Below are 24733 nucleotides of genomic sequence, written 5' to 3' on the forward strand. Positions count from 1 at the left end.
GGACACTGCCATTTTCCATCCACCACATTGATTAGTAGTACCCTGAGATCAGGTGCATTATGCCAATTGGCTATATTGTTTTTTATATGTATCAAAGATGCTTACACTATATTTGTATTTATGTATTATTAAATTACATTTTTTATTCAATTTTGATACACTTCATCTGGTTGTTTACACTTAAGCTTCTCATATTAGCGCTGTTTCCCTACCATTTTTTTCTTGTCATTTATTTGGGGTTGACTATACCCAATATACCCAAGCTGCTGTGGAAAGATTACTCATTGGAGGACCTGTTTTTTGAAGATATCTTCTTAATTTCTAGACTGCTGCGGCCTGCCTGTACTCAATGATAGTTGTAATAACAAAATAAAATTTTTTTCACAAAGGCTGTAGAGCGGCCCAATGTGTCACAGGCTCCCTCGGTCACATTTCTAAAACTGGGGCTGATGGGGCATAGAAGGGGAGGAGCCAGTCACACTTCAAAATACATTTAAAGTGCCAGACTCCACTCTACCACGTCTATTCCCCAGGGTCTTAAGCTCCAGTGTCCCATAGTAGATGAAGGGCAAATTGGGGCTCTCAATCTGTTGAAAAAGCGTTCCATTTGTCATCCCGATAAAAATCGGACAGTGTGTACCTAGCTTTAGGGATTGCGGGGATGGCTGCTTTTTGCTGTCTGTGCTACAAGGCAAACTTAGGGGTCAATCCAATTTGGTGCGAATTATGAGGTGCGAGTTGCTATTTTCTCTTCAAATTCGCATTGCGAATTAGCAACTTGCACTGAACCAGTCAGACTGAATTCACATTTTTTCATTCACACCTTCCTGGGGGATGGAAAGGAAAATTTTTATTTTAAGGTTAAAATTTCAGGACACTGGGCCTGATTCAGAGTCGGACGCTCTGAATCAGGGCATTTTTTTTTTGTGCGGCCTCCTGGATGCTCGCTTAGCTGTGGGTGACCACCCACATCTATTGCGAACGGCCAGGTGATGGTCTCGACCATCGCGGCTTGCGACAAGACCCTTGTGGTAGGGTCTCGTTCCCGCAAGCTCCAGTGAGCTTTTGGCTCTAGTAGAGCCGGAAGCTCACCCACTGACATCACTCGTGATGTCCGTGGAGCCGCCCCCAAACGGCAGGCGTTCCTTCGGGAACGCCTCCGTTTGGCCAGCCACCACCCCTGCCCGCCTCCAAAATGGGGCAAGTTGTCAATCAAAATCGACAGCTGTCCCGCTTTGGTGCGAGACCCGTAGTGACGGAGTGCCCGTTGCTAGCCGGGTTTCGCGCATGCACACGTCGGAGCCGGCTCCGGCGTGTGCATGCGCAGTGGCCAAACATTGACCCACTCGCGAGGGCATAGTACTCGCGAGCGTGTCTGAATCAGGCCCACTGTGCCCTAATGACTAATTAGGCAATGGAAGTTTTCAATTAGCTTAAGCAGTCCTATAACTACATGTCATTTTTTGGGGGTAAAAAAATAATAGTCCTCAAATTACCACCATTTTTTGTTAGGTAGGCAACCCAAGTTTAATTAGAATATTTTGTTTTATTGAAAAAATGTTTTTATAACTTTTTTAAATTTTCCAAAGTGCTCTCAAAGTACCCCTTAATCACCTTTGTTCCTACTTTTTTTTGCATTTTTCGTTTTAATTTGCTTGAGATTAAATGAAAATGTTTGCTTATTATCATGTTTTTGCATTTTTAAAAAAAAAGCACAAATCAGCCATTTCATACCAATTAAAAACCTTCAGTACTTTCCTAATGCCCACAAACAGCCTTCTATACGGTCTAACAAAATTATAAATTTTGGGGGGTCCAGGATGGTCTCCCCACTTTATCATGCACTTCTCTCACATCTCATTTGGCAGTCAATTTGCAAATCTCTGCTGCGAGTACCGCGAATAGGCATTTTTAATTGGATTGGATAATTCTCGAGTGCGAAGTCTGCTAGTTTCATGAAACAAACTCGCTACTCGCACCTAATTGGATTGCCCCCTTAAATTGCTCCGGTAATATGGTAATGCCACAGTCAGATACTAAAGCATCGGTCCTCTTGATGAGCATATTGATGAATAAGATCCTATAGTACAGCATAATAGCTGGTGTCCCTTAGAGACATGTACACATGGCTGAACATGTATTTTCATCCAGGAAAAAAGAGTAGCATCTACCAGCAGCAGCCCGGCCAACACTTCACCATCACTGCAGCCAGCCTGGCACTCACTCAGTTTGTGACCGTGACGTGACAGACGGACACACGACACAGTTACCGGCTACCAGTGATGTCAGAGGGACAGCCTCTCCTCATTGGCTCCCTGTAGCCTAGTGACCCTTCCTCCGTCTCGCTTCTCGGCCCCGCCCCTCGGCCCATCACCAACCGACGTAGACGTCACTGCTGCAGCCGGGCGCGCGCTGCCTGTGTGTGTCTCGCTCACTCCCGCGCGAGATTAGAGCAGGCCGGGGGTAAGATGGCGGCGCCCGTGCTGAGAGTGTCTGTGCCGCGGTGGGAAAGAGGGGCCCGGTACGCGGTCTGCGTCATTGGCATCGTTCTGTCGCTCTACGCCTTCCACGTGGAGAGAGAGAAGGAAAAGGACCCCGGATACAAGGCCATGTGCGACCTCAGTCATTGGGTTCGTTGCTCCACATTCTTCGCCTCCAGGTACCGCTCCAGGGGTCTCCATTCAGCGGGTGTACGTGTGCAGGGAGAGGGCAGGCCGTACAGGGGGCTGTGTGTTGTGGACACGCACAGTAACCGGGGGAGGCTGGGAGATGTGATTCATTCATTGCCCCTGTCACAGTGATGCAGGTGTATCCGGCTGGCACATAGGGTGCCTGTCGTGGTGCCCGGCGGTATACACTTCCTATGTTTGCAGATTGGAGGCTGGGAGGCGCCTGTGACACAAACTGAGGCTGTACACACACACACACATGTCGCTATGAGGTGTCAGCTCCGGGAGCAGGGCCACGTCGCCAGTCACTGATTGCTGTCCATGTGATGTGCAGCGTGTGTCATCAGTAGGGTACAGGCATGTGTGACCTCTGCACCCGGCTAGGTGGTGACTGTATGCTACATGCTGGGGCAAAGGTTGCCTGTAGTGTAGATGTGGAGTCATGTGCTGCGGGAGCCCCGATGTGTACACCTAGTATGAGCACTGCTGCTGTGTGACAGCTCCCAGGCCCTCACTGTCAGCTACATTCCACACATCAGCTCTCAGTCAGTGGTGGCAGCCCATAGGTGTGCTGTAAGGTCTATCTGACAGTGCCACACCTACAGACACAGGGTGATGGCTGCCTGTACTCTTTGTAGGGACTGTACTTTCCTCTGACACAGTGCAGGAAGTCATCGTGCATAGGTTTGTTATGCAGCTCTGCTATATAACAGTGTATATACACCTGAGCTGATGTAACTGTGACTTTATACAAAGTGTGTAAAAGCCAGGGTTATATGAATATATCTGTGTTTTGAGACCTGCTGGAGAGAAACAACTGTTCAGGAAATGTATGGTACAATTATTCATGACGGACAACAAATATATATTTTATTTACGCATAAAAACAAGGTGCACAGAAAGCTTATTCACTTGTATTTGTTTTTTATAAAACAAAATGTATAGGGATTCTTCGGTTTATAGGTCTCCCCTTGTATGAGCTACGTACATGAAAGTGGAAGGTTAACGACATGTAAAGATTGGGAGGTCTTATGGTTTGTTTCCACTATGGGTCCACACTCCTTGGATCTGGTTTTCTCTTTTCTTTCAAGTGTACAGTAGTTGCCGTATAACTGTTTTTTTTTTTTTTCACCTCTCCTTATATGGAAGGCAACCCTCCTCGCACTGTGACATAATGAAGTTGTAATTATGTGTCCCCTTGTCTATCCAAGCAACCATTCTAACCCTCAGGCCATCACTTGTCAGTTCAGTATCCCTTAGGAGAAGGAAGAGAAGTGCCTCCAACAAAGAGACTTCTTTTCTCTTTCTTTTCCTAAGTCAGGGATGGGGAACCTAAGGCCCTCGGAATCATTTGGTCTGGCCCTCTGAGCTCTCTTCTACTAGCCTCATCTGGCTAGCAGGGTGCTCAGAATGGTATCCTGCAGCCAGAATCTATGCAGCAGTGCTGCCTGGAGAGCCCTTGGGACGCTTCAGATTGACACACCGCTGCCCTTACAGATCCCCCGAGCATCCTCAGGATTCTCCAGGCATTGCTGTTATCACTGGTGATTGTGGCCCCGCCTCTAGTGACATCATATGGAGAGGGGGCACGGTCTGCACTGGGCCTGCGAATAATGTTATACATATCAAAATGGCTCTCTGCAGAAAAAAGGTTCCCCACCCCTGTCCTAAGTGATACTGTTCTGACTCAGGGGAGCCACCACCAACCAAGAATTGGGAAGCAACCACTATTGCTTTGAATCTTAAGTTGGTCTTTTACACATAATAATATAATATGCTCTACTGTAATATTTTTCATATTGAGTATGTAGTACTTACCACTTTTTGGGATTGGTCAACTTAGATTGTTTTTTTTCTAGTGCGGGTCCCAACCCTTCTGTTTCCAGTTCAATATCCCTGCATGATTTTAATCTTTTACTTGTTTTATGTGTATATGTTTGTCTGTTAATTCTGTTTATGTAGATATGCTTATGTTTGTTCCTAGAAATCTTTCCTCCACCATGGAATTTATTATTTTTACATTTAATTTTTTCATATCTAGGTTCTTTTGTGCATTGATGCCAGTTTTCATGTTACAATTGGTGTTGCTCTAAGAATAAACATTGTTTTTTTTAGACAGACCAAATTGGTGTCAGAGCTTTGTCATTAATATATTAATGATAGGTGCCGAAATCCCGACTCCTATCATTATCCGCCCGGCATACCGAACGAAGGTAAGCTGGGCGGTGGGTGCGGACAGCTGTGGGAGGGGGAGGGTTAGGGGCACCCGGGGGGACTTAGGATCAGGCTAGGGGAAGGGGGGGTTAGGGTTAGGCACCCCCCCTCCCAAACCCCCGGAGGGTTAGGGGGAGGAGGGAGAGGGTTAGGGATAGTAAAAAAATGTACCTGTCGGGATCTGATGTTGCCGGTCTTCCGGCGTCTGGATCGGTCACCCATACCAATTCCGTTGCTCCCTACCTTTTTTTTTTTTCATATTTGATAAATGCTCAAAAGTACAATAAAAAGTTAACACTGGTGATTTTCTCAGGTTTGTGTTGAGACGAGCGGTACGCTGTATTGTATTGGGTTAAATGCATGGAAAGTGCATACTCAATCTTTTTATTCTCTTTTTCATTCCGTCTCTCTTTTTCATCTAGAGATGTGCAACAACCTATTCATAACTGAACAGCTCTCACGAGCAGGGCCCCTCTTCCCTGATGTGCTTTTATTTCCCTCACTTATTTGGGTTCAACCACCCCACTGCTTATTTGGATCTTATGACTGCTGATTCAACAATGTTTATAAACCTTGTCCATGTTCTGCAATGTTTTGTACTGTAAAGGCATACATCCACTTAGCGATAATACTGAGCGATTGCACAATTACGATATCGTAATCGTGCACTTTTATGTCTGAAATGACCAGTGATGCGCTCTCCCGCTGGTCGTTTACAACATCAATCATCGCACAAATTGTTTTTTTTATTTATTACCAGGTTATTTATATAGCGCACACATATTCAGCAGCGCTTTACAGAGAATATTCGGCCATTCACATCCGTCCCTGCCCCAGTGGAGCTTACAATCTATATTCCATATCACATGCCCACATACACACTAGGGTTAATTTTGATAGGAGCCAATTAACCTACCCGTATATTTTTTGGGGTGGGAGGAAACCGGAGTACCTAGAGGAAACCCACGCAAGCGCAGGGAGAATATACAAACTCCACACAGGGCCGTGGTGAGAATCAAACCCACGACCTCAGTGCTGTGAGGCAGTAATGCTAACCATTACACCGTCTGTGCTGCCGTATGCGCTTTCTTGCGCCTTAAACATAGTGTTAAGTTGGAGAATGCCGCTTCTCGCGACTTAAGTGCCTGACGTGATGCTGTTTCTGCCGCAGTAAGGGCAGAAAACTGCATCACGCCAGCAGTTTTGTCGGATTTCTGCCTGCACACCAGGAGTGGTGCGAGAAGAAATGCTTCAGTTGGTTTAACAGTGCGCTGAATTGAATAGCTCTGGGAGCTCCTTCCCGATGCTATTCAATTCGCATTGAATTGAGCCCAAATAGTATCCTTTAAAATGGCCACAGACCTAAAGATTATCTTTCTGGTTATGGAAGCAAATGACAATCTGCTATTTGCTTCCAAACACTGGAAAACAGATTAAAACAGTCATTCAGACAAATTGGTTATATCAGAATATCATTTGTAGTGCTGGCAATGCTGATGAAGGTCTTAAGGTGGGTACACATCAGATGGCTTGCGATGATACGGACGATCCAGCCGACACGTGATGCGCCGGACGACATATTGTGCGGTCCGTACACACAGCACGATCTGGTAAACGATTGCACAGATATGTCGTTCACCAGCTGCATCCAAATGCATGGGGTCATCAGTCGCATTGTTAGATTGATATACATGTAGGGCCGACCTGACGATGCGACTGACGACCAACAGTGTTCTCCCCAGAAATGTTTTCCAGCCGGGTGGCATCAAAAAGTAGCCGGGTGGGGGCCTTCGCAATTATGCGCGCGCCGGGAAAAGGGGTAACTCCCTTACCAATCCAGCCCAACAGGTCTCAGGCTGCTCCCCCACTGGCTCTGTCAAAAGTGCCCATTATGCAGTGCCTCCTGTATTTGTGCCCTTTATACAATGCCCCCTGTAGTTTTCCCCTTTATGCATTGCTCCCTGTAGTTTAGCTTTGCCCTTATGCAGTGCCCCCAGGCTGAAGTAGTGCCCCCAAGCTTAAATAGTGTTCCTTATGCAGTGTCCCCAGGCTGGTCCATTATGCAGTGCCCCCAGACTTAAATAGTGCCCCTTAGGCAGTGTCCCCAGACCCTTCCTGGCCCTGATCCCAGCCCCAGCCCAGAACTTACCTTTACTTGCTGGCCGCTCGCGCTCCCACTCCCTTTGCCTTGTGCTGACTGGATCTAACTAGATCCAGCAGGCGCGTGGGGCAGACTCGTCACCCGCGACGTGAGGTCATGACGTCGCCCGCGCAGTGCATCACTGGAAACGCTTGCCTCTGAAGCGATCTGAGGCTTCTTTAGCCTCCGGTCACTTCAGAGGCCAGCATTCCACAGCTGGGGTCGGGGAGTCGGCGGGGGAAAGTGCCGGGCGGCAGGCTGTTCCTGCCGCTTGATGTCCCCGCAGAAAACAGCCTGGGGAGAACACTGACCAAACAAGAGTGCACATGGCTAGAAATAGAGCACACACTAGCAGATTTTGATATGTCGGACCGAACCGAAGGTTTTTAGGTTTTGTTTCTTATTCAGCATACATTTCCTATACAAACTTCTGTCTGACCAAAAAGTGACTTGAATATTTCTCCTGGTAGCTTGGTAATTCTCAATGGTTGATGACTGGGCAATACTGCTGAGAATGTAAATTAGTCTGGCATTGATATTGATTTGAGTAGAGTATAGGTGTGGGCCTTACCTTGATTGTTTCCTATTACCACCATGCCATATGTTTTGAAATGACTACTTGATCAACTAGTGATTAGAAAATGAAGGCTGACACTACTAGATGTACAGGTTTTGAATATATTTGAAAAATGTAAAAAATCTATTTAGGTAATTACCCTTATACAGTCATACTTATGTATTTTAAAACATTTAATTTCTACCTCTGTTGCTTAAATCTTTTCATTTTATCTTTAAAATTCAGTTTCTTTGAGCGGATGGGGAAGGACTGGGACGGTGTTGGAAGAAGTGAAGGTGAAACAGCACAGTTGGGGTGGTCTCAGACAGTGGTGGGCAATATAGGACGGAGACTGAGGTGATCTGTCATACCGCGGGGCCAATAAACTAGCTATTAAATAATGCATGCCGTTTATTATGTACCAGTTCACTCAGAAAACAAATTTCTTGTGTCATTGCTGAGTGTTATCCTTTTTCTTGGATTTGTTACACTGTCATTTGTCACTTTGTATTTTTGCTGATGTCTCGTTCTCCTAATATACAGTTTCAGTTAACCACAATTCAATATTGGAGCGAAAAGTCTGTGCTGGACTTTTCGCTCCACATCAGAGCTTTTCTGTGGATAAAGTATAGGGTGTGCCCGCTTTATCCCCGTATTCTATTTGGAGCCGGCGAAAACAAAAGCCTGCGGAAAGGCAAGTATCGGGGAAAAATAGGGGAATTTTCGGGAATTCATCCTGGGACCCACCCCTAATGATGTTCAGACATGGAGGATCACTGTGGGTACCCCCGTTTAGCCCTGCAGAATGTGTTCTGCATTTTTAAATAGCCGCAGAAGGTGTTTTTTCCCGACATTGAAGTGATGCTGAAGAGCACTTAGGTTTTTTTTTTCGTTTTTAAAAGTGTTCCCATCAAATTTAGGGTACATGAAAATAGGTACTAGCATATCTTTAAGTCCCTAAACTAATTTTTAAAAAATTCGGCAAAAATGCACCTGCCGCTAATAGCCTATTCTAGAAAACACCTGCCACATACTTACGGACTACCCCTGAACCTATTTCGCTATTTTTAAACACTGTTCCCCATTTTTATTTTTATTTTTAACCCAAAATATAACATTTTTGGGGGGTTTCCCCAATTTTTTTTTTTTATTTTACTTTTTTTTAATTTTTTTTTTTTTTTGACACCGTTCTTTTTTAGGGGCTACTCCCAGGGGTGCAGGCTATTTCTTTTTAAAGCCTGCACCACTAAACCCAAATTCTGCACTTTTTTTCGCCATGGAAAACATGGTGAATAGTTATCCCCGTTTTTTTTTTTTCAAAGACTTTTCAAACCTGCAAAAGTCTTTGAAATTGAATACGGGGATATTTGAAATAGTCGAAAATGACGTCATCGGCGACAAATTATCGCTGATTCCGACTTTTCGCAGCCTAATTGAATACCCCCAATGTGTGTTCCAGAAGAATATAGTGCTTGCAAGAGATTTCTATTGGTCATGTTTTATACAGCAGGGAGACATGCACAGTTGATTCCCGCTGCCAAAATGTTTTCCAGCCCCAGACTGGTCATCCTGGTGCTGAACTCCATTGGGAATTTGGGATCCCCCATAAAATTGGCTACCAGCCCTGGTCTAAAAGCCCATGGCTTTTCTCTGCACCCCTGATGCCGGTGGGTACTGAGTTAAAAGTATTATTATTGTTGTTATTATTTACTTGTCCCAGCAAGGCTGCCAGGGCATGATTGCAATTTCGCATTCCCCGTTTACCCATTTATTACTCATTTAATCCTTAGGGTTGGCTCCTCTTCGATCCCAGTAGGCTTCCGTGGGTACATGCCTCCTTCGGCAGCCTGTACGCTAATGACTGGTCACTCGTTGTGATTCCATATAGGAATGAATGGTACCACGCTGATTGGTTAGAGCCTGGGAACTGCCTGAATAAGTGTTTGCCCAGTAAGTACCCTTTGTCCAATCTCTACGGAAATAAGATGACAAAATTAGGGCAGGTACATGAGTAAGGTCTCTTATACCCACTGGCATAAAATTGTGTGCTCTTTACTAGCCTTTTTAACACTAATATAATGCATGAAAACAGGTCTAAAAATGAAGACTTTATCTGCAGTAACCCTCATGTAGTGTTCATGCCAGACTGGGGGCAGGGTGCCATGGTAAGGGCCTAACATCCCTGAATGTGCCTTCCCAACAAGTGGGTGTGTCCTCGTGACACGTCCCCAGTTTGTCATGTTTGGGGGCGTGCCCAGCACTTAGAGGTGCTGGGCTTCCCCCCCAATCTCTCCCCTCTGTAAATAGATGGCATTTAAGCATCTGGTGGTGATCAGAAACTGCAACTTTTCTTGTCCGTGGGACACTGTGGCCTGCAGGTGGTGATAGCGCAGGGCAGGCTGCTTTAGCGGTGGCGCCACTATAAGGGCAGGGCACATTTTGCTACTTTAAAATCTGGCAGTGTGCGACACCCCGCTAAAACAGCCTAGTGGGAACTCTACTCATGTGTTCATGTTGTCACTCACTGAAGCATTGCGGTAGTATGTGTTCTGAATGCTGCTTGCACCAAATGGTTGCTTTTTTAATCTTTCATGCAGTTTTGTTTTTTGCCCTTTTTTTTTGTAATTATGCAAACCAAATGCCAATGGGTTGTAATATTTGAAGCACATATCTTAGTCCTGTTCTTGTGTACAGCTTCTATGTGAACGTGGCAGCCAGAAATAGGGTGGTTTATCAGCTGTACACACACTTTGCTTCAACTGAGTCATATTCACATGGACAAGACTTTAGACTCAGTCTAACTTCAGTGTCTGCTTCTGCTCTCAGCTTCTTTCTAAAGGTGCGTACACACGTAAAGATTTTCTGTCCAACTAGTTGATTGGTTGGAATGAAAATCTGGTAAGGTATGAAAGCAACTGACAATCAGCAATTTACTCCCAAACGCCGGAAAATGGACAGAAACTGTTTGAACAAAATGTTTAGTTCAAACATTTAACAAACTTGTCTGACGACTATTTTCATCTGTTTTCTGGCATTTAGGAGCAAATTGCTGATCATCAGTTACTCCCATACCTTACCAGATTTTCATTCCAACAAATCAACTAGTTGGATGGTTGGACAGAAAATCTTACGTGTGTATGCAGCTTTACTAGAACTGCGTCTATGGTATTTCTAGTTTTTGTGTATAGTGGCTTTTTAAAATATTTTTCTTAATTTGCATTGTAACGAGAAACTGATTTGCTTCCTTTCTTGTGATGAGGAAATTGTCAGCCGTATCAGTTGAACAATTTTTTTTTATTTTCACCACTTCAAGTTATTTACATATTTGTTTGCCAATTTAAAATAGAATTCACATAAAGGGGCATATCCAACCCTGTGGCTAATTGTCAGCTTGGACCTATTCTATCAGGTCCTGTATTCCCCTCATGTTAAGCTCTGAGGGTGCAGTTTTCCTTGCAGGTTAAGGAGCTATGAGGAAAAGTCCACTTTAAAAAGCAATCTTTTGGGTTTAACACACAGGAAAATACAGATTCTGCATTTTATGTGGAATCTGTATTACAACGCATGAAAATTGGCAAATATTTGAATAGCTACAGGCCTGTATCCCGGAGCACATCCCCGGGCGGTAAGCCCTGCGCCTATTTAGATATGCCCCATAGCCACCATTACATATCTTCAGCTTATTGAGTTTTTTTACCATAGGTTGATCAGCCTGGTATTGTAATGTCAAATTGTTCTGAAACATAAGGCTTTGGAATCAATGAGTTAGGGAGAAGTCATCATGCATACAATTAAATAAATTGGGGCTGCTCTTACACAATGTGCACATTTACGTATTCAAGCTCATTTAGAAATGGTTCGAACCAGTTGTGGCTCCAGAGGCGGGGCTGCAGCACAGTCCAAAATTCAAATAGGGGAGCCACACCAACTGCCCTTCCAAATGCTGCCAAATATCGCCGTCTGGACTCCCTGTAATTGGTGTGGCTCCTCTATTTGAATTTTGGACCGGATTGAAGCCCCACCTCTAGAGCCACCACTGGTTGGAATAGTTCCACTGTAGATGTCCCTCCACTGAATGTCCCAGTCACATAGTAAAGTTGATTGAGAAGGGGCACATACTCCTGTTCTGTCTTTTTTTTTTTTTTTTTCCATTTAAGGGTTTCTATTATTTTACATAATAAAACTAATATATTTTGATATTGGATTTCTCTTCACACTGCACTTGCATAGTGTTTTATAATTGTAATGCATTCACTCTATTTTTTGACGTGTTTTTACAATTCTGTGTTCATACTTAGTTGTGGCTTTCATAGTGCCTGTGAGGTGTAACATTAAAGTCTGACACACTATGATGTGACCAGCACCATACACGCATGCAGGGTGGGTTCCTGAGTACCCAGAAACACCCCCCCTGCCCACCGATCAGTGGCGTAGCGCCGCACTACACAATAACAAACACACCGCCGCCGTGTAGTACACTCATACTACCCATTGGCGTGTGTTTCTTTTACCAGCTAATGAGTCAGACAGACTCTCATTGGCTGCTGCATCCACTGAGGGAGTCGGGCTGGAGCTCACTCATGAGCTCCGCCTTCCGGCTCCCGAAGTGGGTGATAGGAATGACATCTTGACGTCTCTCCCATAGTGCCGAGCGGGAGGACAGAGTAGCAACCAGTGGTAGACGCAGGGATTCGGGTAAGTATATTGTGTGTGTCTTGTGTTTATATATGTAAGGGCCACTGCTGGGGGCACTGCATAGGAGGGACCACTACTGGAGGCACTGCATATGGGGGACTACTACTGGGGCACTGAATAGGGAGGACCACCACTGGAGGCACTGTATAAGGGGCACTACTGGAAGCATTGCATAGGGGGGACCACTACTGGGGGCACTGTATAGGGGGACCACTACTGGGGGCACTGTATTGGTGGACCACTACTGGGGGCACTACGGGGGCCTTTAATAAATCATGCTGGCCGTATTTATTTGCCTGCTGCATTCATGTTTTTTTAATGATAGAGGTGTGTGTGTGTGTGTGTGTGTGTGTGTGTGTGTTCCCAGTCATAGGCTGAGTGGTATATTTTACTGTAGTGGTCCTAAATCTTGTGTGTGTGTGTGTGTGTGTGTGTATATATATATATATATATATATATATATTTATTTTGTTCTGAAATGGACACACACATACACTAGTGATTCAGAACAGAGACAACCTCTCAATCAATGCCGTCTTCTTTTTTTATTAAAAGAGAGCAGTACAAGGCCCAAATACAAAGACTGTGTAGAAGGGGAGGGGCAGATATCGCAAACAAAAATCAGACCCAACGAGGCAGGAGGTGGTAGTGATATTCAACCTGTCCTCTTATTTACCTACTGAGCATGAATTGTCTGTCCTCTCCAAAGGGTTTTCATTTGTTAGGACCTTTAAGCAGACTACTTTTGATTTTGGAGTGGAATTGTATCGTTTTCATCGCTTACTGAAGTTAAGATTTTTTGTTAGACATCCACCGGTTTCTACCAGATGTGACAAATTTAAACCTAAAAATACTTTTGATCCTCCGGGTCTTAAGTCTTCTATAGACATTTATTAAACTGGTTAAGTGTGATACTTTTCCACACAGGGAAGACAGAGAATTTCATATTCTAACTTATCTAAAGAAGAAAATCTTGCAGTCAGTGCTTTGAGAGATAACTCTGAAAATGTGATTCGCCCCTCCGTTAAAGGGGTGGCATTGTACTATTAAATAGGTCTGAATAAGATATAGATAGAGATATATATTTATATGTCAGTCATCTGGCACTAGTATAAGTATACAAAAATCTTTGCGCTCCCGTGCCTTCCAAGGGTCATATGGCAACCCAATAATACCAGTGAATAATGGCGGCACTGGGAGACTTTTGTAGGTTTATTTCCAAGGCATTCTTTTAAACCTACAAAAGTCTCCCAGTGCCGCCATTATCCACTGGTATGTGTGTGTGTGTGTGTGTATATGTGTGTGTGTGTGTGTGTATGTATATATATATGTATGTATGTGTGTGTGTGTGTATGTATATATATATATATATATGTGTGTGTATATATATATATATATTTTTTTTTAGAAAGACAGCTCTCTGACGATGTATTATAAACACTAACATATGATCCGACCTATGCTTATAAGAAAGAGTTTGATGGTGTGATATAGATGAATCAACTTCACAATTATTGACAGACACATCCAAGGGGTCCCTTTCCTTTTGATTTATATTTTCCCCAAAATTCACCAAACTCTACATAAGCCTCCTGGTAGGCCTATTATATCTTCATGTAGCTTATTGTGTTAACCTATTTCACAATACATAGATATTTGGTTACAGCCTGTTGTTCAGAACACATGTTGTTATTATTTAAAAGATACAACTGATTTTTTTCAACAAATTGAAAACCATTAGACTGTTCCCTGAATCCAGTCGTCTTGTTACCCTTGACATCACTAGTCTCTATACGAACATTAGTCATACTGATGGTTTGAGTGCTATACGGAGCCTTCTCTCCTGCAGTCCACACTATAAAGGTCATAATGTCGAGTACTTATTGTTACTAATTGAAATAGTGTTACGGAAAAATTGTTTCCTTTTTGAAAATTCCTTCTTTTTACAGTTAAGAGGTACAGCGATGGGGTCGAATATGGCCCATTATTATACTAACCTATTATGTACATGTATGAGAATCAACACATTATGGGGAATTTAAATTTTTGCCAGTTTATACACTTTTATGTAAGCTACATAGACTACCTTTTTATGGTGTGGACTGGGGGGGTGGGTGCACTCACTCAGTTTATTGATGAACTTAAATTTTTGGATACTGCCATTAGATTCACTTTGTCGTAAAGTGAAACTACCATTAACTGTTTAGATGTTTGTATATGTAAACATGGTGCAATGCTAACTACCAAATTATTTAGGAAATCCACTGATAAAAACATGCTGTTGGAAGCTAATAGATTTCACCCAATGCCCCTCAAAAGAGGACTTCCTCTATCACATCTATTACGGGTTGTGCGAATCACGTCTGAAGGTTCAGAACTACCAGAAGCATTACAAGACATGGGCAATAAATTTATTAACAGAGGCTATCCTACAGAATCCAGGAGGCAATAACAGTCTCAATTTGACTCAGACACTGGGCCTGATTCAGACCCGCTCGCAAGCGCTGAGCGCTCGCAAGTGGGTCGATGTTGGCCCAGTGCGCATGCGCACAACGGAGCCGGCTACGTCGTGCGCATGCGCGAGACCCGGATAGCGACGGGCAAGCCGTCGCTCCGGGTCTCGTACCAAAGGGGGCTTGCTGTCGATGTTGAGTGACAGCACGCCACCTTGGGTGGGCGTGCTGGGGGCGTGGCTGCCCAGATGGAGATGTTCCCATGGGAACGCCTACCGTCTGCGGCCGGCCCCACTGACATCACAAGTGATGTCAGTGGGAGTGCTTTCAGCTCTGATAGAGCTGAAAGCACTCCAGGGCTTGCTGCAACGAGACGCTACCACAAGGGTCTCGTCGCAAGCCCGATGGTCGCGATGGTCTTGACCATCGCGACCGTCTTCCTGGCCGCTCGCTATAGATGTTGGTGGTCACCTACAGCTATACAAGCGGCTAGGAGGCAGCTCTAAATATTATGAAGGACGGGCCCTGATTCAGAGCGAGCGCTCTGTAAGAGCGTCCGGCTCTGAATCAGGGCCACAGGCCCTTGTGAATCAAGATCGCTGCCAAGAATTAGACCGTATGGTGTTTACGTCCACTTTTTGCTATTGCATCCAAGCATATTCGTGAAGCTGTTAATAGACACTGGCACATCCTTTGGTCTGATGAGAATATTGGATTAATTTGTCAGAAACCGCCACTTTTTTGTTACAAGCAGAGCAGCAATATTAAGGACATTGTTGCCAAGTCCGACCTTGGTCCTAATTTAAAGAATAAGAACACATGGCTGCGGCCTAAAAATGGGGTCTTCAGATGTCAGGGCTGTATTAACTGTCAGTTCCTTAATGTTGGGACACATTTTGTGAACCCTACTAAAAATATTAAGTATGATATTAGATTTAATTTGGATTGTGACATTTGTTACGTGATTTACCTCATTATGTTACCTTGTCAATTACTCTATATGGGCAAACTATTAGGCATCTTAAAGAGAAAATTGCCCTTCACCGTTCATCTATCAAAAAAGCCATGTCATTGGTAGATTCCAATACGTCTCCGGTCGCTAGACACTTTGCCCTTTTTAAACATACTATGAGAGAGTGTTGTTTTCTTCCTATTGACCATGTTCCCCATCTGAGAAGAGGTGGAGACCGTGATAGACTATTATTACAGCGTGAGTGTATGTAGATCGTTCGTTTGACTTCCATAGCACCAAATGGACTCAATGAAGCATTGACACTGGGTTGCTTTTTGTAGACAAGATTATCTTAATCTGTAATGGGATATTTTTTTGCTTTTTTCACTTTTTGAATCCTATGCTAATTATCTCTTCCATTTATGTAACTTTTTTTTGTATGTATAATTTGTAGTAATGTATATAATGTTATTACCTATATATATCGACCTTCTATCTACACCTTATGTATACTAGTGTAATGGTCATCTAGTTGTATATGGGTTGACATAACAACAGGTGATTAGTTCCGATTTTGGAATGTCACTTCCGTTATGTCAGTGGTTGCCTTGGTGACCAGTAACGATTCTGTGACTTGTCACTGTTTCACCATTTGGCCGTGAGTGTTACTTTTTGCCATTTGCTTAGTTGCTTTGGCTTTGTTTGATTGTTTTGGGCTGTTTTGACAACGGGTGGCTGACTGTGGTCCCGGAGTGCCACTACCATTGTTCCTTAGCTTGCTGTGGCAACTGGTGATGAGTTCCGGTTTTCGGAGCGTCACTTCCTCTTGTCTATACACCGTTGGCCTGAATGAGGTTCATACAACCCCACTTTGCCCCATTTCTGGCCCTGGTAACTCCGGATACCTTTACCGGTATTTGGCGGGTTTTTCTTGATACAGGTGTGTATGCTTGGTTGATTATTATACAGGTATTTATTGTGTATGTTGGGGGATGTATTTTGCTGCCCATGATGGTGTCACAGTAAACACCGAAACAGCTGTTGGGCATTGCATGCTGGGGTTTGACTTGCAATAAGTATCTGACTTGTTACATGAATATACTGCTTTTTACCTGATGCTGCTTCACATGCGTTAAGTTTCCAGTCACCCCTATGCCCTTACCTTTTTTTTTTTTTTTTTAATGAATATTCATTTTACTGATGGATGCTTTGTTTGGATCCTTATTGTGATGGATTTAAACTTTACCCTTTTTTGCGTTTACTGAAAGGATGTGCCGGCTCTCTCTGCAGTAACATAGTGCTGTGCACTCTGTTTTACTAACATAGGTGTGTGTGCTGCTTGGCTCATAGGATATAGTTGAAACACTTGCACCTACCACATAAGAGGTACACCTAAGAGCTCACACCTGTAAGGGTGTAGGTGGCAGATAACCTCTATCCTTCTGTACTGGGGCAGGTTTACTAAAAGTTGTTTTATGCCATTTATGTATTGATTTGTATTGTAAATTGTTTTATATATGGTACAAGAATTATGGGCTACCATAGGGCTTTTATTTTATGAATAATATCCAAAACATAAACAAGGGTGATTTGAAGAGTAACTAGAAAGTTGTGTTTGACCAACAGCTAATATTTTAGTAAATTCCCCTAAGTGGTGGAAATTTCTCCTATTCAATTAATATTCAAAGTTGTAGTGCACCAAAGGTACCCCCTCTCTTTCATTTCTATTTCTAGGTCCTCTACTAGTAGAGGTGCAGCTAAACCAGTGTACGCACGATATAAGGGTTCAAAATAAATATATATATATATATTTATATATATAATTATGTGTGTGTATATATCTCTAACAGGAAAGTTGACAATAGGCGCCTACTGGTGTGTTTGTAAAGTGAACTTATGCAACCTGTGCAGGTAGACCTATCTCTGATAGTTAAAGTGACTCAGTGCAATATAAATAACGTAAGATCTATGAGTAATTCATAACTATGAAAAACCAATTAGATATATAGTAAGTTAAAACTGGCTTAAAACTTCATCTAAAAAATTATTTTTCATAAGAGTTTAAGATAATCACAATTAATGCAAAATACTCAGAACATATTTACAGTCAGGTGCATAAATATTGGGACATTGACAGAATTTTCATATTTTGGCATCTATTCACCACCACAATGGCTTTGGAATGAAACAAACAAGATGTGCTTTAACTGCAGACTTTCAGATTTAATTTGAGGGTAATTACATCCAAATCAGGTGAACAGTGTAGGAAATACAACGGTTTCTATATGTGCCTCCCACTTTTTAAGGGGCCAAAAGTAATGGGACTATCAACTCAAAAGCTATTTCATGGACAGGTGTGGGCTATTCCCTCGTTATTTCATTATCAATTAAGCAGGTAAAAGGTCTGGAGTTGATTCTAGGTGTGACATTTGCATTTGGAATTAGTTGCTGTCAACTCTCAATATGAGATTCAAAGAGCTGTCACTATCAGTGAAGCAAGCCATCATTAGGCTGAAAAATCAAAACAAACCCATCTGACTGTAAATAGTTAGAAAGGGATAAACGACAATAATATAAAAGACAATGTATAGCAATATTTTTTTTTAAAAATGGGTATCAGCTTATCTTTAAGCGTTTCGTCCTCTTAGCTGGACTTCATCAAGGGAAGTGCAGATAAGAGGACGAAACACGTTGGGACCATGATCGTTACCTATATGAACTCTACCAAACACTTTGAAAGATAAGCTGGATGTTATTTGCTGACAGATCTTTTGATTAAGAACTAGTGAGTCTTGAACGGTCCAGAATGGGACCGAGGTCGACTGACGACGGCATAAGTATTATTTATGTGTCTGATGGATGTTAAGTGACCCATTACTAGTTACACTGCTGGAACAACAAGCATAACAGTGGATTGCTTAGACTGTCACAGAGGCATTAGAGTGACTGGACTAACTATGGAGGTATCCCAGCAATACAGTGACTGATAGTAAGAGTGGTTTGCTAGAAGCATTTGAAGTGCATGGAGATGCATTACCACTATGAGATTTATGTGAATGATTTTGATGATTTTTAAGTGAGGCTATTATTGGTCTGGACATAATTTTTCTGCCATAAGGATATAACCAGCATAATTGTTTGGCTAATGGCGATTTAGGTAACCAAGGACACATACTTGAGAAATTATATGCTGATCAAACTTATGAAATGTTAGTGTTTTAAATCACTGCAGATTCACTGGGTGGATTGCTATTTCCACAAATAAATGTATATTGATGCATCAAATTGACGTGAATATTTTGGAGAGTGCCCGTCTTTGGACTGTTTGTGCTTGGTCGCTATATTTATTATGGTGGACCTTTGCTGTAGCACCCCACAAGTTGCTCTATGATGGAGTACGTGTGCCTATAGAGAAAATAAATGTGTGTGTGTGTGTTATTAGTGGAGTCCTCCAAAAACAGGTAGAGCCTCTCTGCCTTCAGTACAGGTTTTTTACATATTAAATAATTGTAGGTGCTATCTGTTTGGCTTATTGTACAGAGCAAATGGTGTTTAATGGATAAGTCCCTTTTTTGTTTTTGTTTTACAGACTATGAAGTTGTATTGAACATATATATGAGTGTTAATCTTTGTTGGGCTTGGTGTCTGTTTAAGAAAAAGAAAATATGATAAAGTTAGCAACTCCCTGTACTGCGTCAGAGGCCATGTATTTGTTGAAATATTAGTGTCCTTATAAAATGTAGTAATTTATGAATATAGGCAGTAATATTTATTAAGGTTTTTGATCCACTTTAAATCATTGCCACTAAAAATGTTTTTACTTTTTTGAGGACTATAGATAACTATTAACCTGTCACTAATTGCAGGTTTTCCAGATCAATAACACTTCAATAACAGAAAAAAAACACTTAAGATTAAATTGTCAATTTACTGTATATACTCGAGTATAAGGCGACCCGAATATAAGCCGAGGTACCTACTTTTACCACAAAAAACTGGGAAAACTTATTGACTCGAGTATAAGCCTATTGTGGGAAATGTGGTAGTGCCCCCAGTAGTAACTCTCCCTGGTTGTGCCCCCTGTAGTAATCCCCTCCTGGTAGTACACCCTGTGGTAATCCCCCCTCTGTAGTAATCCCCCCCCCCCCCATGGTAGTGCCCCCACTAAACCCCCCCCCCCCCCCCCAGTAGAGAGACTTAATAAAAATAAATAAAAAATCACTTACCTGAAACCCCCGCTCCTGGTCCCGCCGCTAACAGCTCCTCCCACTGCGGGAGCCAGAAGATGGCTCCTGCAGTGGGAGCAGCAGCAGCCGATGAGTCTAACAGACTCTCATCGGCTGCTGAGTACAACTTCTCGCACCCACCTGGGGATGCGAGGAGAAATCCGACCAAAGTGCCGGGCGCACAGCTGTTTTTCTGCTTAGCGTGGCGCTAACAGCCACGCGCCCGGCTCTTTGGTCAGAGAATGCCGGTTAACGCGCCTTAACACCCTTGTTAAGGCACGATAACCGGCATTCTCCAACCAAACAGCACACTGAATTGAATAGCTCCGGGAGCTCACTTCCAGCGCTATTCAATTTGCGTTGAATTGAATCGCCCCCAAAATGATTTTGATAGGATCATTATTGGGCATTAAGGTGTTATGTACAAAAAACAGAGCTGCAGATGCACTATGCGATCATTACTGTATACGTTTAAATTTATAATATACAATTTCAGAGGTAGTTTGCATATCAATGGCCACTGATACGGACCTGCCCACCAGCGTCAAGGTCACCTCATTGAGCAGGTCCCTAACACTCTGGGGTTCACATCTGGGACGCAGGGCACCTCAAAAGTCAGCACAGCCAAAGACCACCCCAGGGCATCACACGAAACAAAGGGTGACAGTGAAGTGCTAAAGTATCAGGTGTGTAAAGTGATTAACAAGTGTTATAATAATGATAAGGGTAGAATATGTGTGAAAAAATACATAAATAATAAACAAACATGAGGGTGATATACAAAGTGACTATATGTATTAGATGGTGATGCCCTGGAGAGGTCCAGCCAGAACAGCTCAGGGGGCCCCACACCCAAACGCTCACCCCAAATAAACTGATACTAACAATATAAATAGGACTTACTTGTAATTATGCCTGTTGCCTTGTGCAGTCAAATGCTAGGTCCCTGCTTAAAAACACATGAGGGGGTGGGGGAGGGGTGCAAATCTAGACTGGAGCAATCTCAGGCTTCAGATGTGTGTATAAATACACAATATGGAGTATAAGGAGGGGTTCTAGATTGCACACCCTAATAGTAATGAAAGGTGCCATCATGCTGAGATTTCAAAGTGACATGTACAAAAAACAGAGTTGCAGATGCACTATGCGATCATTACTATATACGTTTAAATTTATAATATACAATTTCAGAGGTAGTTTGTTAGTATCAGTTTATTTGGGGTGAGCGTTTGGGCATGGGGCCCCCTGAGCTGTTCTGGCTGGACCTCTCCAGGGCATCACCATTTAATACATATAGTCACTTTGTATATCACTTTCATGTTTGTTTATTATTTATGTATTTTTTCACACATATTCTACCCTTATCATTATTATAACACTTGTTAATTACTTTACACACCTGATACTTTAACACTTCACTGTCACCCTTTGTTTCGTGTGATGCCCTGGGGAGGTCTTTGGCTGAGCTGACTTTTGGCGTGCCCTGTGTCCCAGATGTGAACCCCAGAGTGTTAGGGACCTGCTCAATGAGGTGACCTTGATGCTGGTGGGCAGGCCCGTATCAGTGGCCATTGATATGCAAACTACCTCTGAAATTGTATATTATAAATTTAAACGTATACAGTAATGATCGCATAGTGCATCTGCAACTCTGTTTTTTGTACATGTCACTTTGAAATCTCAGCATGATGGCACCTTTCATTACTATTAGGGTGTGCAGTCTAGAGCCCCTCCTTATGCATTAAGGCGTTAGTTGGCCAAGTGTCTGAAATTTCAATATATGTGGCCAACATAAATGAGATTGACTAGGCTCCACAATGTCGCCGTCACTTAGTGATGCGGGAGACGACGGCATGATTACGACGCCGTCGTCTCCCGCGAGGTGAACTGCATACACTGAACGTTCAGATGTTCAGTGTGTGCAGATCAACCATCCCCGAACATGGCAACCTGACGGCGGTCGTCAGGTTGACCGTCATGTTCGGGCGATGATTGATGTTTAAAATGATCAGCGGGCGTGCACATCGCTGGTCGTTTTTAACCTTTTGCTGGCGATTACCAAGCGATGGAGCGATAACGACCGTCGTTATTGCTCCTTCGCTAGGTTTAATTGCCGAGTGGATGGGCAGCATTACTTTTTCAAAAAACAGTTCTATTACTACTTGAGTGACGAGATATTGGGGTGCGATATGCATTTGTTTTAGAGCACCCATTATGCATTTGTTTTAGGGCACCCATGCATATCACGCATGTTGTGCCTAAATAGACAGGGTTAAGCCTCGTAAACTGGCTAAACCCATCTAAAGTCCTGCTTTGGGTGCCCAAAATGCCAACTTATCACACATTTGTGCTTGTCTGCCTGTGGGGCTGTGAGCAGAAATGTGTGGTCCAGCGGCTGTAGGTGCCCAAACAGAGCAACAATTGAATTGCTCTGTCGGGCACCTGGCACCGCCAGCCGTGGATGTAAGAACCAATTGTATTCCTCCCGTAATGTTTCTGGCTAGGACTTTTGGCACCTGAATGGGAGGGGTAATTAAGTCTGACTGCCTTTCTGAGTGATCAATAGTTCTTACGCTCTTCCAATTAGTTGGACAAATAGATTTATACCTTTCTAAGGATGATCACATGGAAAATGCATATAAAAAAACAGAATAATGATCAATTCTTAATAAAGAGGAGCTCACAATTTAACCACGTTGTTTTATTAATGTAAAAGAACAGAGGAATAAAATGGTACAGATGTTGTGGACAATGTTTACTCTAAATTAGTTTGTAAAGAATATATGCTGTTTATGCATTTTCCATAGTCCCTCTTAAATCTTACTAGACCAGTCATTTTCTAAAAAGGTTGTCTGTTTGATCATATGCAGGTTGGTATGTAAGATAAATTCTAATTCAGTGGTGCAATTAATATTGCCTTTACATTATTATAGTTTCCTATATAAAGCAGTCATATATTCCTCCTCTAGAATCAAATCATTGCCCATTGGTAAATTACTTTGGGAAGTTTGCTGATAAAACAAGCTAATTTCCACTCTAATGGTTCACTAACACTTTGGTGTCAGTCTGACGGCTTGTATCGATTGTAGATTTGAAATGTTCTGACAGCCATTCTCTGACCCTTATAACTGATATCCAGCACAGCAAAAGAATGCCACCACTTGATAAGGTTGGACATCCCGTTTCCATTTTTAATACCGTTTTAAATCCCAGTCGGGATTCTCATTGTTGTGCATACCTCTAGAATGTGTTAATAATCAAATATTTACTAAGTAAATGTTAACACATTCAACTGATCACTTGTAATAAAGTGACAAAAAGCTAGGCATTGTTAGGAAATAATAAACGAATCATGGAGAATACAAATTGTACATTGTAAGAGCCTACAGAAGAGTCCTCAAATCACGGAATGTATGTAAAAGACCACTATTGCCTGTTGGGATGCATGGTAATTTAATTGATATGACTGCTTTTTACCGTATAATGTTGCCCTGTTTCTACATGTTTGGTCTGAGCTATGAATAGCTGGCTCTTTCCGATTTGGTTACACAATTATTTGGTCAAATCTGATGCAAGACTGAGTGGCCTAATCAGTCTGCATATGTGCACTGCTATGTATCAGGTAGCCATGTGATGTACTATTAGTCTGTGTGAAACCGGATAATTGTATGGTTACTATTCCTAGCTAAGAACATCATTCTGCATCTTCCCCTCTTTAATGCCGAGTGCACATTAGATGATATATCGGCCGTTCAATTGAACAACCGATATATCGTGAGCATGTGGGTCGGTGTTTACCAGCAATATGTCTGTGAATTACGTTATTCAGACATATGGTATCAGCTGTGCAGCACAGCAGATGGACGATATATCTGCAGATATATCAGCACATTATGCTGTGTGTATGGCTGTCAGCCGACCACCTGTACTGCAGGGGCTGCCAGTGCCTGACATCACAATTGGGCGGGCACATGTAAATGCCCACTTAGTTGTGACATCAGGCATAACACATTGGACCGCTGATTGATAAGTGTGTATGCACTTGCCAATAGTCAGGATGGCAGAACCGCTGGATTGCCGATTCGTTGTCCTAGTGTGTACCCAGTTTTAGGCTTTGGTCACTGTACTTGCATATCTTTGAAGAGATCAGTGATCTCTATGGGAGTTTATACCTCTCTTCCATGTACCTGTTTTCGTTTTTCTTTTTAGTTTTTTTTGTAATGATAAAAAAATGTCAGATTTGGCAATGCCCATGTGAACAAATGCTTTTGATATGGATTCGCTATTTGTATAAGTATTACCATAGGAGTTCTGTAACCATTCTTGTCTTGTAATAATCATGTGGTTATATTTGAGTGCTATTTAGTATATTTCTAATTTATGCTGGCTAGTATATTGCTTATGCAGGCTAGCATTCAGTTAGGCTTACATGTGTGCTGCTATGCTATGAACCTGTGTTTTGATTAATTGGACATCGCCTCTAGATTTACCATCCCTGCTCATGATATTCTCCCTAATTTTACTTTGGAATTTGTTCTGCTGCTGCAACTCTTTGTCTCAGTCATTCAGCTTCAACTAAATCATTTTGTTGACTTTATGAATTGTTTTTTGCAAAACGATCATATGAAGCCGTGTCTAGTTGCTTTTTACCTTTTGTGTTTGTACTTTTGTAGGACAATTTGGGCTCTCTAATACTAAGTTACTTCTCTCTTAACTTGTGCATCTGGGCGAACAGGTTATTTGTTTTTTTCCTTTTGGAGAATGTGAAGGTTTTCTCTATGCAGCAATTTTATTCTAAAAGGTTAAATGCAATTCTTGAATGTCTATG

At 42.6% G+C, this 24733-nt stretch overlaps 1 protein-coding gene across 1 annotated transcript in view; it reads left to right on the forward strand.

Moving 5' to 3' along the window:
• Window positions 1-2369: 2369 nt before the first annotated feature.
• Window positions 2370-24733, forward strand: part of VKORC1L1 (vitamin K epoxide reductase complex subunit 1L1) — a 35783-nt gene continuing 13419 nt past the window's right edge. Inside the window, exon 1 of the mRNA XM_088445941.1 lies at window positions 2370-2659. Within this exon, the coding sequence (XP_088302067.1) occupies window positions 2469-2659 (191 nt within the window). The 5' untranslated portion in view covers window positions 2370-2468. The remainder of the gene's footprint in view (window positions 2660-24733) is intronic.

The sequence above is a fragment of the Taudactylus pleione genome, unplaced genomic scaffold (assembly GCF_031769625.1).
Source record: "Taudactylus pleione unplaced genomic scaffold, aTauple2 ptg000391l, whole genome shotgun sequence".
NCBI lineage: Eukaryota > Metazoa > Chordata > Amphibia > Anura > Myobatrachidae > Taudactylus > Taudactylus pleione.